The sequence below is a fragment of the Haliotis rubra genome, unplaced genomic scaffold (assembly GCF_003918875.1).
Source record: "Haliotis rubra isolate DU_JTF1 unplaced genomic scaffold, ASM391887v1 Scf2042, whole genome shotgun sequence".
Classification (NCBI taxonomy): Eukaryota; Metazoa; Mollusca; class Gastropoda; order Lepetellida; family Haliotidae; genus Haliotis; species Haliotis rubra.
The window spans coordinates 48,680-64,395 of record NW_025766051.1 but is presented as its reverse complement, the minus strand read 5'-3'; the positions used below and the strand labels follow the sequence as shown (position 1 = coordinate 64,395).

Genomic DNA, 15,716 nt, shown 5'->3' with positions numbered 1-15,716 from the left:
TCACGTCTTCAGAGCAACACAATAATCAGCCTGTTAAGAACGAAAAAGCGACATAAGAATAAACCTTCAACAGTTTGTAATTCACCGAAAAATAACCGCAGCGAACACCAGTCAGCCACGCGACTTTGATCATCAACAGCCTGGAGTTAAAGGATCAACATATACCTTCACGAAGTATACCCCGTTTACGTCCCGCCAAGATAGTATTCCACGAAAACAAGACACCGTGAAAACAAAAGGATGACGTCACTGTTATGTCGCCATCACTACCCGAAGAACAGTCCGGTAATCGGCGTCTGTTTTTATTGATGCCGTCGCTGATGACGGTGCCGGCGCAGAGTGAACAACAGAAGTTCTCTGAGAAAGCCGGGCAGAAATGCTCAGGAAGGTGATCATCTGACATTAAACTGCGTCATCGATTGTTGACGACATCCCGCATCACGCCGCCAGACGACAAAGTACCTGATTATGCCGCCAACAGAAAGCCTGCAAAAATGTTAACAGCTAGCATGTAGCGGGCCAGCGCCAGTATCAGTATCGGGTCGTTATCAGGCGCCATACCGACATTATAATTAGCGAGCGAAAGCGAAAGAGCGAGCGAGCGAGCGAGCGAGCGAGCGAGCGAGCGAGCGAGCGAGCGAGCGAGCGAGCGAGCGAGCGAGTTACGTTAATGCTCGAGTTATAACTCACCCGAAATATGCGGCACTCATACGCACGAAGAAGTCGGGCGCGGTACCTGTACAATGTCACCAGTTCAAAGTCACTGCTGCCTGGCTACGTACAATGTCACAGCAGTCAATCGTTCGAAGTCAGCGGCCTCCACATTACCAATGTTCACAGCAGGTCTCTGTTCCGAAGTCACCGTTGTACCACAGGCAATAATGTCATTGTTAGTATCACCGTTCCCGCCGTAATTATTTAGCCCAATGCCAATGTTATGACTCGTGTCTTCGAAGTCACCGTGGTACCATACACGTCACAACAGGCCGTTCGTCAGTGAAAGGCCTGGGCTACGTAGCCAATGCCAAATAGCGTTCAAACGCGAGGTACCCATGTCACAACAGTGGGCCCCGCGTCGGTGCGGTATCAATACGCAGGTCATGTTAGTATCCGAGAACTCAACTCAGCTGAAATGGCGTTGGTGATCTGACGATAGAGACAGCGGATCGCCCCGAGGGTGTCAAAGTTGCCGATCGGGATGGCTTCAATTCACATAAAGCGGTCAAACAGGTTGGGGAATGGGTGGGGGCATCACCATCTGCCGTTAACTCAATAAAGATTGAAGCCCAGTGAAATTTGCCTCGCCATATACCAGACTTGCAGACACCAAACCTTTCAATAAACGGTGATAATCACGTTTGAAAAATTACGAATAAACACGTTGTTATAGTAGTCATCGAGCATAATACCTGGGGCCTGTAATTTCATTTTGGCAGCACACCATAACACTATCGCCATCAATACTTTTCACCGGTTACAACATCTCCCATCTCGCTTCGGTCAACATTATATTCACTGTGGTCACGACGCCAACGGCGAAAAATTGCATCACTATGAAGCCGGATAACATTGGACCGTAACAGTCCAAGCCATAATAGCGAACGCCGCATCATTCGCAGGAACGCCGACGCCGTTACGGTCGACATTATACCATAACAGACACCAATTACAGCAAAGCGACGCCAACCGGTCAATTCGTCGACGTTCTGGCAACTTCTGTAATACGCACGACGTTCGACCGGTCAACATTGTAAATCATTGCGCTCGACGTTAACGGTCAACATTGTAATTTACCATAACACCGACGCCCGAACAAGCCAAAATGTTTAATATACGATCGCCCGTTGCTAAAAATACCACTATATCGCCGACGCCATCGGTTAACATTTATTCACTATATCATTTGATGCTGAATAAATATTGTGACTGTTAATAACGCGACGACGTTCGATCAGCAACATTGTAATAACGCCTATTGGTCGGTCATCTCTACCACTATAACATTGTGTTTCACGTTACATTTCGTCAGTTGGTCGTATCATTCATAATCAATAATAGGCCTTTACTATCACACGATCGCCGTCATCATTGCATCAATATAACAATAATAGTTCAGCCATAATCATTTCGTGACGCTCGTTGCCGTATCAATTATGATCATTACTGTAATATCGACGCCTCGCCGTCATCATCGTATCAATTGGCGAATAATATTGTAATTTCATTATCGTTATCAACGACGCCGGGCATCATTGTCATAACGATTATCAGGCTTCGGTCATGCATCATTTATCGCCGGGTCATTGCCGTACCACCAGCGGTCTGATAGTTTCGAAATATTTATACGACGCGCCCGCCGTCAGCATTGTAATCAATTATAACACATTGTATCTACCATACTGATCGCCGTCGTTCACCATAATATTGTACCACGGTCATTGCGGTTTCGCTGGCGGTCGATGATTGTAGCCGCTGACGATTCGCCAGTCAAAGCACAATTACCATAATCGACATTGTACTTCGTTATCGACGCCCGCGGTCGCAAGACAATTACCATAATCAATATCAATTCGTTCATACACGACGCCCGTTCGGTCAACATTGCATCAATTATAACATTGACGCTAATTCGTCGATAGCCGCGCGGAATTCAAAAAAAATATCGATGTTCAAAACCAGTCCCCACGCAGTGCTGGTGATGATGTTTATCGTACTTATCATATCAGGCAACCACTTCGGGATCTATTGCGGAAGACCATTACCAATTCAGATTTTCCACATTAATAGAATAATCGCAGCAGCAGTTCAATAGGTATCGAATCACGGTATGATGCGGTTCGTAATGGCGCATATTTTATGCCTGGTCGTAAAGAAAGAAATTTGATCGATAAAACGGTACAGAACAGCCAAATACGTACGCTCATTAGCGCATAAGTTCGTTTGATGTAGTAGCATAGCGATGTATGGTAATCGTTCATCGTAAAATATCAGAACGTGAATAATTGACTTGTTATATGGGTGAAGAATACGTAACAATGTTGCAGTCACGACATAACGGCAATGCATAGTTTACACTGTTAATCATTACATCCAGTTTGGCATCTATCGTAAAGAAACGGACGTTTTGGAAAAATTATCAATAAAAAACGCGGGGCTTCCTTGGGAAACAAAACGTTTCAATTTCTGCTTTGAATCACACCCAACCAAAACCCCGCGTTTTTTGTGTCAAATATGTTAAAAACGTCCCGTTTCTTTACTACTAGATGTAAACTAGATATGGTCTCTGACGTAAACATACGTACGCATTATATCGTGACTTCTACTTTGTGTTACGTATGTTATTTTGACCTAGCTGCATCTTTTCACCCATACTATAAGTCAATTATTCACACGTTCCTGTTCTTTACGATTAGACGTTACCATACGTATCGCTATATGTACCATATCGTGACTTGTGCACTGTGAAAGCGTACGGTATTTTGACATTTCTGCATCGTTTCACCCCTCCAGCGTTTTTGTCAGTCAAATTTTTCTTTGTTCTTTACGATTAGACGTAAATATGCGTATTGCAATACGTATCATACCGTGATACGTGCCGTATTTTGACCTTGCTGCATTGTTTCACCCCTACTATTAATGTAAGAGAATCCTAAGGTTATTAATGGTCTTCCACAACCAGGTCCCAGGGTGGGCTTGCACACAATGATGCTAAGTACGGTCGCAGTGCCAACCCTCCCATCATCACCAGCACCACCTGCGTGGGGACTGAGACAGACATATCCATTTGTCCGGCCACGAGGGTCACTCCCGCGCAGACATCGTGTGACCAAGCGGGCGTCGAGTGTTATAGTGAGTACAATGTTGACCAGGCAGGCGTCGAGTGTAATGGTAAGTACAATGTGTTATAGTGAGTACAATGCTGACCCAGCAGGCGTCGAGTCTAATGGTAAGTACAATGTGTTATAGTGAGTACAATGCTGACCCAGCAGGCGTCGAGTGTAATGGTAAGTACAATGTGTTATAGTGAGTACAATGCTGACCCAGCAGGCGTCGAGTGTAATGGTAAGTTACAATGTGTTATAGTGAGTACAATGCTGACCCAGCAGGCGTCGAGTGTAATGGTAAGTACAATGTGTTATAGTGAGTACAATGCTGACCCAGCAGGCGTCGAGTGTAATGGTAAGTACAATGTGTTATAGTGAGTACAATGCTGACCCAGCAGGCGTCGAGTCTAATCGAGGTGTTATGGTAAGTACAATGGCGTTATAATGTGGAGTACAATGATGACCCAGCAGTCGTTGAGTGTAATGGCGTAAGTACAATGTGTTATAGTGAGGTACAATGATGACCCAGCAGGCGTCGACTGTAATAGTAAGTACAATGTGTTATAGTGAGTACAATGATGACCCAGCAGGCGTCGAGTGTTATGGTAAGTACAATGTGTTATAGTGAGTACAATGATGACCCAGCAGGCGTCGAGTGTAATGGTAAGTACAATGTGGTTATAGTGAGTACAATGCTGACCCAGCAGGCGTCAAGTGTAACGGTAAGTACAATGTGTTATAGTGAGTAGAATGTTGACCAATAGGGCGTTGAGCGTTATAGTGAGTACAATGTTGTCTATTCAGGGGTCGAGCGTTATAGTGAATACAATATTGGCTATTCAGGCATCAAATGTTATAGTGAATACAATGTTAGCCATTGAGGCGTCGAGCGTTATAGTGAATATAATTTTGACAAGCAGGCGTCGAGCGTTATAATTAATACAATTTTGGCTATTCAAGCGTCGGTCGTTATAGTGAATACAATGTTGGCCATTGAGGCGTCGAGCGTTATAGTGAGTACAATGTTGACCAGTCGGACGTCGTGCGTTATTTTGAGTACAAGTTTGCCAAAGAGGGCGTCGAGAGTTCTAGTGAGTGTGATGTTGACCAGTTTGGCGTCGACTGCTATAGTGAGTACAATGTGTTATAGTGAGTATAATGTCGGCCATGCTGGCGTCGAGCGTTATATAGTGAGTACAACGTTCACTATTATGGCTTGGACTGTTACAGTTACTACAATGTTGGCTATTCAGGCGCCGAGCGTTATAGTGAATACAATTTTCACCATTGAGGCGTCGAGTGTTATAGTGAATATAATGTTGGCCAAGCAGGCGTCGAGTGTTATAGTAATTAAAAATATTGTCCATGCGATGAGAGTGTTATAGTTAGTACTTTACTAAAAATAGGATTCTGTAAAAATCCCAAACCCCAAATTATTGTCTCAGTGTTCTATTATAACGGTTCAGTATTTATTCATGAAAGTTTTTTTCCAAACGTGATTCGTCACCGTTTACATTACTTGAAGAACACAGTGTCGTACAAAGTCCTAGTATATGGCGGGACAAATCGTGTCGTCGTACCTTCACTGGAAACGCTGTAAATCTTGTGAAGTTAATACAACGAATGGTGTGCCCCCACCTTACATTCCCAACCTGATACAGCCCTTTGTTACAGATTGTGGAAACCAGTACTCCAGTGAGGCGGGCACCCTGCAGTCTGACAACTACCCCCAGCCTTACCCTCGGAACGTCCACTGTCTCTATATCATCCGTCCCACCAACACCGGCCAGCTGTACAAGTTGGAGTTCTCGGACTTCAAGACAGAGTCCTGCTGTGATATTGTACATGTAGGTACCACACTGACTTCAAGACAGAGCCCTGTTGTGACATCGTACATGTAGGTACCACACTGACTTCAAGACAGAGCCCTGTTGTGACATTGTACATGTAGGTACCACACTGACTTCAAGACAGAGCCCTGTTGTGACATTGTACATGTAGGTACCACAGTGACTTCAAGACAGAGTCCTGCTGTGACATTGTACATGTAGGTACCACACTGACTTCAAGACAGAGACCTGCTGTGACATTGTACATGTAGGTACCACAGTGACTTCAAGACAGAGCCCTGTTGTGACATTGTACATGTAGGTACCACACTGACTTCAAGACAGAGTCCTGCTGTGACATTGTACATGTAGGTACCACAGTGACTTCAAGACAGAGCCCTGTTGTGACATCGTACATGTAGGTACCACACTGACTTCAAGACAGAGCCCTGTTGTGACATTGTACATGTAGGTACCACACTGACTTCAAGACAGAGTTCTGCTGTGACATTGTACATGTAGGTACCTCACTGACTTCAAGACAGTGGCCTGATGTGACATTGTACATGTAGGTACCACACTGACTTCAAGACAGAGTCCTGCTGTGACATTGTACATGTAGGTACCACAGTGACTTCAAGACAGAGCCCTGTTGTGACATCGTACATGTTGTGATGTAGTAGGTACCACATTGACTTCAAGACAGAGCCCTGTTGTGACATTGTACATATAGGTACCACACTGACTTCAAGACAGAGTCCTGCTGTGTCGTTGTTCATACCCAGGTACCACACTGACTTCAAGACAGAGCCCTGTTGTGACATTGTACATATAGGTACCACTGACGTTTTTGTATGTAAATGTGTTAATTTGATCATTGTGGGATCATTCCTATAAAAACATCTATACTGTTTTCTAGGTCGCTACACTCAACAGTTCCTCCAGCATCCCAGTCGGTGGCTCCACCTACAGCGGCAGCAGCAAACCCCCCATCCTCCTCGGCAAGGCCTTTGTCGTAAGCTTCGATACCGACGGCTCCAACAACATGGGCGGTTTCCAAGCCACGTGGAGCCGTGAGTACTTCAACGTACAAATTAGACATACCGAGGGAAGTAGAAAACTTCGTTATTGGTTTTGGGTCTGGATCAGATTGTTCTGTGATTGGTTTAATGAGCAATCTTCCGAGGCGATAAAACTGGGGTCGTGAGGTAGCCTTGTGGTTCAAGCATTCGCTCGTCACGCCGAAGACCCGGGTTCGATTCCCCACACGGGTACAATGCGTGAAGCCAATTTCTGGTGTATCCCTGCCGTGATTTTGCTGGAATGTTTCTTAACGCGGCGAAAACTACACTCACTCACCACTCCACCACTCCCTCACTCACTCCACTCACTCACTCACTCACTCACTCACTCACTCACTCACTCTCTCACTCCACTCACTCACTCACTCACTCACTCACTCACTCACTCACTCACTCACTCACTCACTCACTCACTCACTCACTCACTCCACTCACCCACCCACCCACCCACCCCACCCACCCACCCACCCACCCCACCCACCCACCCACTCACTCACTCACTCACTCACTCACTCACTCACTCCGCTCCTCACTCACTCCTCACTCACCTCACTCCTCACTCACTCCAAAGATTGAGTTGATATTTTCTTGGACTGTCTGTTCTGTAAAACCCATTTAAAAGTTATCAGCCCTAATGTCTGGCTGGGTTTTTGGCTTATTTCAGATACTGCAAATGGCGATGTCTCGCTGTCTCAGGGGCGTTGAGTGTGATGTCCTTAAACTGATAGTATACATTCCCATCTGACTGGTTTATTTATTACACGTACAAATAATTAAACAACTCGAATAAACGAGCTTATATACATCCTTATAAAGTGCCTTATGACACAGACCCGTGAAGAACAGGGTTAGAGCTGATCTTCAGTAACCCATGCTTGCAAGAGGCGACTAACGGGATCGGGTGGTCAGACTCTCTGACTTGGTCTACACATGCCATCATATCCAAATTGCGTAGATCGAAGCTGATGCTCTTGATCACTTGATTGTGTGGTCCGATTATACTCGATTATATACAAACTGTTTGGAATATTGCTGAGTGGGGCACTAAAAAACCAACCAACTACCCCTAGGGCACGACGCTTAATTATCTTTACAAGCAGCAACATCCAGTATATCCTTCCGTTAACTCTATGCACACCTGCCTGAGATATAATGTCAGGTATGAAATGCCGTTGTTATACAATCTGTACTGTACACTATATAATAGCTGTGAACATTATGCAAACGTATGTTGGCGGCACTGTCAAGGTCACTTTGTCATCTACAGCGGCGTTGGTGCAGGATGTCGTCAACATGTCGTGTGACGCGGGGACTTTCAATATCCAGATTGACCTCACCTTCCTGAAGCGACTCTACCCAGCTTCCTCAGAGAGAACCATCGCTCTGGCTGATTCCTCCTGTACCGGCACCATTATCAACGACAACATCGTCATAAAAACAGACGCCGATTCCTGCGGGACAATTGTCAAGGTAGGTGTGTGGCGACATAACCCAAAGTGACGTCATCCTTTTGTTTTCACAGTGTCTTGTTTTCGTAGAATAACCCCTTAGCAGGGACGTAAATAGAATATACTTCATGAAATATATGTTACGTCCACTGCTCAAGGCTGGGAAATGTTGATGATTAAAGAGCCATTAAATACTGTTTTGAAATACTGCAGTTTTTCAGTGGGCCACAAACTACCCCGTTTGAGGGTTTATTTTCTATGTCGCTTTTCATTCTTAACCAAACAATTGTGTGTTGCTCTGAAAGTTAAATAAGAAAGAAACAAAAGCAAAAAAAACCCAAAAAACAATTATATTCAATCGATCTTGTAGTAAAATCCAACGATTATAGTGGAAAGATCATTGACTTATGTATGTCCGTGCGTACGTGCATGCGTTCATGTGTGTGCGTGTGTGTGTGTGCGTGCGTGTGTATGTCGCTCGGGCGATGAAAAAGGAAGTGTAAGAGGGACAAAGAAAGACGACCTGATGCACAGTGAGTGAGACAATCAGAATTAGAAGGGACAGTAGAACAAGAGTAATGGGATGAGGGTTCTTGTTCCCTCGTCACGTCGAAGATCCGAGTTTGACTCCCTCTCATACGTTGCTGTTAGCAATATCCCAGACATATCCCGGCGGTGAACACCAAGAAAACACTTCACGTGTTGCATCACGTAGGTAAAGGTACCAGGGCATTCGGCGTCATGAGCGAATAGTAATAGTAATAGTAATAGTAATAATCTGCTTATGTGGCGCTCATATGCAGGCGCATTGCCTGCTCACGACGCTACGTACATGACTATCTCCGGTCATAGGACACTATCGTACTTTGCGATACCTTTTCAACTCCCTGAGGACCATACAGCCATGCTGCCTGTTAGGCGCAATGAACTACACACTCACATTGCTAGCCCATCCTCACGGGTACCCATTTTTCAGCTGGGTGAACTGAGACAATGTGGATCTAAGTATCTTGTCCAAGGATACTACGCAAATGTGCCCATATCGGGACCCGAACCTAGGTGCCTCCACCGGGGATCGAACCCGGGCCTTCAGGGAGACGCCTTACCACTGCACAATTGCGCTCCACAATACTTTCCCCAGTACCCCACCACACCACCCCTTTAATATCCAAATTACTGTAGCTCAGTGTTGTATCTTTAACAGACAGAGACAGACAGACACGTCTACACCAACTTCCTCGTGGACAGAATATTCGCAACCGAGTCAAACAACATCGTCAGAGGTGAGAGATGGAAGATACCTATCACGTGCTCCGTGCCTCGTTCTGAATCCTTCTCCATCCACTACCATCCATACCCGGATGTAGGCACGCGAAGACGATCCGAAGTGGAACGCATGAGCAGGGAAGTCAAAGGTCATATCCGGGTACAGCAGAATTTCCCGACAAGCATCAGTGTTTTCGAAGACCAGGCGATGACTATCAGACAGTTCACAGCTCCACAGAAGAGACTCGGGGAGGATCTCTTTTTCAGGTAAACAGGGGGCAATAAAACGACGAGATTATTGTCAGTGTATGAAATAAGCCAAAAACCCAGTCAGACATCAGGGCTAGTAACTTCAAAATGTTACCAGCCCAAATTGAATTGAACCAGGCCAGACAATCCAAAGAAAAAGCTAATTGTTTTGTTACAATGAATAATTCAATGAACCGGAGACATGTATTTACTGCCTTAGCAGTCTTTTTCAGAGAAATCCGACTCCGCGCGTCGATAGGTGTCGCTGTTTTAGTGATAATATGTCAACGCAGTGCTTTGAGCTTGCGATACGATAGTTCAATATTTAAGCAGTAATTGTCAAGTCTAAATGTAACGCTCAATTTGAAAAATAGACTTTAAGATCAGATGTACTTTTAACAACTTTTCTAAAAAAATTGCCAGACCATCAGGCTGGTTTGTTGTAAATTTAGACTGTCCGTCAGAAATCTAGCCCGATCCGAACCGTCGGACGGGCCTTGTTTCATACACTGTATTTGTGTTTTATCATAATATATACTGCTTAGGATATACACGTTCTCTATTGACGTCGGGGCGGTGGGCTAGCCTAATGGTTAAGTCGTTCGCTCGTCACGCAGTCACCCAGGGGTATGCTTCTGACTGACTGACTGACTGAGTATGGTTTTACTCCACTTTTAGCAATATTCCCGCAATATCACGGCGGGAGACACCGGAAATGGGCTTCACACATTGTACCCATGTGGGAGATCGAACCCGGGTCTTCGGCGTGACGAGCCAACGTTTTAACCACTAGGCTACCCCAGCGCCCCGATATGCTGCTTGGTCTTTGAGGAAACGATGACACGTATCAACCACTTCAGCGGACACGGTAAGGGGGCCTAGTGTTCCGGGCGTTCACTCGTCGCGCCGAAGTCCCGGGTTCGGTTCCTCACATGGTATAATGTGTGAAGATAATGTCTGGGACCCCCGCCGTAATATAGCTGGAATGTTACTAAAAACGGCGTAAAACAATACTCACTCACAAAGTCAGCCAGCGTGACCAGCTGACCAACACAAGATGGGATGCTGGTAAATGCCGAATCGTGTTTGTTATGCAGATTCTTGGTGACTAGTATCTGTTGTGTGACCATGTATAGCCATCCATTCAATAAGATACATGATGTCTTGCCAGCAATTCGGTAGGATGTCCAATGTATAGCCATCAATTCGATGGAAGTCCTGATACATAGTAATCAGTTCGCTAGTATACATGATATATAGGTGACATATATGATATACAGAAAATACTACACGATGTCCCGTGGAGTACCATGTTTATGAAACGAGTGAATGGTTTGGTATCTAAGCGAAAGCTCCGGGTTCGAATTGGTCCTCAGTAACCCATGCTTGTCGTAAGAGGCAACTAACGGGATCGAGTGGTCAGGCTCGCTGGCTTGGTTGACACATGCCATCGTATCCCAATTGCGTAGATCACTGGTCATCCTGTTGATCACTGGATTGTCTGGTCCAGACTCAATTATTTACAGACCGCCGCCATATAGCTGGAATATTGCTGAGTGCGGTGCAAAGCTAAACTCACTCACTCTCTCTATAGAGTACATGATATATGGCCAGTTTATTCGGTGGTATTCACGATACAGTGATTTTTCCGATGATGTGTTCACAATGTCGTGAAGGCACTGACGTCATAAGGTAATGTGTTTGTCATGTTATTGTGTAACACATGTTATATGAACGATTGCACCTACTTAGTTCAGTTCACGGTGTATGCATCGACGGCTGAGTGGGCTTAATCGCTGTGCCTGCCTCTAAGGTTCCAATCGGACTTGAATCTGTACTTTACTGAGAGCTGTTTTATATTTCACCTCTTTCTAAATGTCAGTTTGTATTCATGCCACAGTACAACCACTGTCATGATAACCTGCAACATCTGTCCTGCCAAAGTGCAGCCATTGCCATGGTAACCTCTTGTGTGTGTCATGTCTAAATACAACCACTGTGTGACATAACCGATGTCATTTTATCAGAATACAACCATTATGATGATAACCTGATGCATGTCATGTCAAAATACAACCACTGTCATGATAACCCTGATGCAGCCTGTCATGTCAGAATACAACCATTACATGTTAACCTGATGCGTGTCATGTCGAAACCATCATCCGCGTCATGATTAACCTGCGTGTCATGTCAGAATACAACCATTGTCCATTGTCATGATAACCTGATGCGTGTCATGTCAGAATACAACCATTGTCCATTGTCATGATAACCTGATGCGTGTCATGTCAGAATACAACCATTATAATGATAACCTGATGCGTGTCATCAGAATACAACTCTGCCATGATAACCTTATGCGCTGTCATGTCAGAATACAACCATTGTCCTTTTGTCATGATAACCTTGCGTCTGCGTCAGAATAATAAACAGATGCGTGTCATGTCAGAATACAACCATTGTCCATCTTCATGATAACCTATGATAACCTGATGTGTGTGATGTGTCAGAATACAACCATTGTCCATTGTCATGATAACCTTGCGTGCGTGTCATGTCATTGTCATACAACCATGCGTGTCATGATAACCATTATGCGTGTCGTGTCAGAATACAACTGATAACCTTGTCATGTCAGAAACAACCATTGTCCATTGTCATGTTAACCTGATGCGTGTCAGATAACGCTACAACCAATAAACCATTATAATGATAACCATTATGTCATGATAACCTTACCTGGTATCTGTGTCATGTCAAACTAGAATACAACCACTGTCATGATAACCTGATAACCTTGTGTCATGTCAGAATACAACCACTGTCATGATAACCTGATGCGTACAACCATTGTCCATTGATAACCTGATGCGTGTCATGAGAATACAACCACTGTCATGATAACCTTATGGTAACCTGATTGTCGTGTGTGTCATGTCAGAATACACAATTGTCCACTGTCATGATAACCTTATGCGATGTGTCTGTCATGTCAGGAATACAACCATTGTCCATGATAACCTGATACCCGTGTCATGTCAGAATACAACCACTGTCATGATAACCTTATGCGTGTCATGTCAGAATACAACCACTTGTCATGATAACCTGATGCGTGTCATGTCAGAATACAACCACTGTCATGATAACCTGATGCGAGTAACCTTATGCGTCAGAATGTCATGTCAGAATACAATTACTGTTGTCATGATAACCTGATGCACCAGAATACAAATCCATTATGTCATGTCAGAATACAACACTGCCATGATAACTTATCATGATAACCCGATGTCATGTTAACTGTCATGTCAGAATACAACCATTGTCCATTGTCATGATAACCTGATGCCCGTGTCATGTCAGAATACAACCACTGATCATGATAACCGTGTCTGACACCACTGCCGTGATCATGTCAGAATACAACCACTGTCATGATAACCTTTGTGCTGTCATGTCAGAATACAATTACTGCGATCATGATAACCTGATATCTGTGTCATGTCTCATGAATGAATACAACCACTGTCATGATAACCTGATATGCGTGTCATGTCAGGAATACAACCACTGTCATGATAACCTGATGCTGTGTCATGTCAGAATACAACCACTGTCATGATAACCTGATATGTTGTGTCATAATCAGAATACAACCACTGTCGTGATAACCTGATGCTGTGTCATGTCAGAATACAACCATTGTCCATCATGATAACCTGATGCGTGTCATGTCAGAATACAACCATTGTCATGATAACCTGATATGTCATGTCAGTCATGTCAGGTCAGAATACAACCAATGTCATGTTAACCACTGTCATGATAACCTGACAACCATTGTCCATTGATAACCTTATGCGTCTCATGTCAGAATACAACCATTATAATGATAACACTGTCATGATAACCCGATGTGTCTGTCATGTCAGAATACAATTACTGTCATGATAACCTGATATCCGTGTCATGTCAGAATACAACCACTGTCATGATAACCTGATGCCGTGTCATGTCAGAATACAACCACTGTCATGATAACCTGATGCTGTGTCATGTCAGAATACAACCACTGTCATGATAACCTGATGCGTGTGTCATAATCAGGAATACAACCACTGTCATGATAACCTGATATCTGTGTCATGTCAGAATACAACCACTGTCATGATAACCTGATACCCGTGACATGTCAGAATACAAACACTGTCATGATAACCTGATATCTGTGTCATGTCAGAATACAACCACTGTCATGATAACCTGATATCTGTGTCATGTCAGAATACAATCACTGTGATGATAACCTGATGCTGTGCCATGTCAGATATTTGTTTTATTTTGCCAGGGTACAGCTGGATCAGGCTGACTCGGACTTGAAGCTGGTGGTGACGTCATGCTTTGCTCTACCGACATATCTTGAGACAACAAGCAGCACTAAGTACATCCTCGCTCAGGAAGGGTTAGTACACACCTGTATCATTGTAGCCGTCAATTTGTATGATTGAAATTATGAATTAACAGAGGAAAGTATTTTTATGAACGTGTATTAATGTACCGCTGTACAACTGAAGCGGTATATGATATCTTGGGGAATTTGTTATTGCTGTATAATAGTTACTATGTATTATTGTAGCTATGTATGAGAGTGTTGGTGTATTATTGTAGGGGCGTATTTTGCGAAGTGTGTCGTTTTAACATTGTTGCAGTGCATTAATGTATTAGTGTATATTGTATTTATCATTGTATGGAATTGCAGCAGTGTTTTGTTTCAGAGATACAATATTGTAGTAATTTGTTACAGAGATCATTGCAGCAGTAATTTGTTACAGAGATTGCAGTAGCAGTATTTTGTTTCACATTAGTGGCAGTATTTTGTTTTCAGAGATATGTTATTGTAGCAGTACATTATTGTAGCTGTTTCAGAGGTACATTATTGCAGCAGTATTTTATTGCAGATTATTATGCAAAGCAGTATTTTGTTACATATGCATTAGTATTATTCTGTTTCAGAGATACATTATAATGGCAGTTCATTTTGGCGGAATCACATTATTGTACCAGTTTATAAATGCATCCCTTTATCGATGATGCCGTATGTTCCAGCTGCGCAGTAGACAGTGGTACCCACATCCTCAGGACAACCAATCACCACACAGACTTTCAGATGAAGGTGTTCAAATTCGCTGGGAACTACAACACGGTGTACATCACATGTGACGTCAGAGTCTGTCCAGTCACGGATAACTCTCCCTCCTGCCAACAGACCTGCACATCGCCCGGGAAGAGAAGCAGTGAAAGAAACACAGGGACAAACAGAGTTAGGTTTGGTCCTGTCATAGTAGAGGACCTACCTGTCAGCTGAGACTGTTGTCAACGTGTGTAGTGGTTACAGGCCCACGTGCCTTTGCGAGGATTAAAGATATAAAAAATATATTTTGAGATGACCCCCAACTCGAAATGCTCCACAGTACAATAAATCATGATTGTATTGTTCTGTGAGGCATTTCGTGTCTGGGGTCTTCATGATTTAATGCACTGTGAAGCATTTCGAGTCGGGGTTCATATCATAAAAAAGTTGTTTTGTTTTTTAAAACAATCTTTAGATGACCTCCCAAAATGACTCACGAGGATTGTATTTTACTGTAAAGCATTTCCGTCGGGGATAAACAAAAGGATTGCGTACACAACGTTTGCTAATAAACAAGGGTTTGTATACACAACGTTTGCTAGTATTGAGGCGTATGCCTGAAATCTTCCACAGTTTTTACTTTGTTCCACATCATTTACTACTGTTATTGTCTGCCGTGAAGTCGGAATGTTGTGATAGCTTGGGATTGTGGCCTACTCCATACAGATAAGATAAGATAATATTTTATTTGAGTGTCACATGATATACATTACTAAAAAAAGTGTCACACAGAAAAAAACGGTTAAAAAGTATACCATCCGGCCATAAGGCTTACGAGACACTATCACAGATAGATATCATAAATAAAATCGTAAATAACG

The 15,716-nt window shown here is 43.6% G+C and overlaps 1 protein-coding gene across 1 annotated transcript; it reads left to right on the top strand.

Annotated features, from left to right (window-relative positions):
- The first annotated feature begins 308 nt into the window (after positions 1 to 308).
- LOC124275944 (CUB and zona pellucida-like domain-containing protein 1) lies at positions 309 to 15,138 on the top strand. Its single transcript, XM_046711647.1, has 8 exons — positions 309 to 388; positions 3,680 to 3,849; positions 5,499 to 5,671; positions 6,573 to 6,726; positions 8,003 to 8,205; positions 9,388 to 9,716; positions 14,053 to 14,166; positions 14,811 to 15,138. Exons 1-8 carry the CDS (start codon positions 309 to 311, stop codon positions 15,067 to 15,069), a joined length of 1,482 nt encoding a protein of 493 aa, XP_046567603.1. The 3' UTR covers positions 15,070 to 15,138.
- The last annotated feature ends 578 nt before the right edge of the window (positions 15,139 to 15,716 follow it).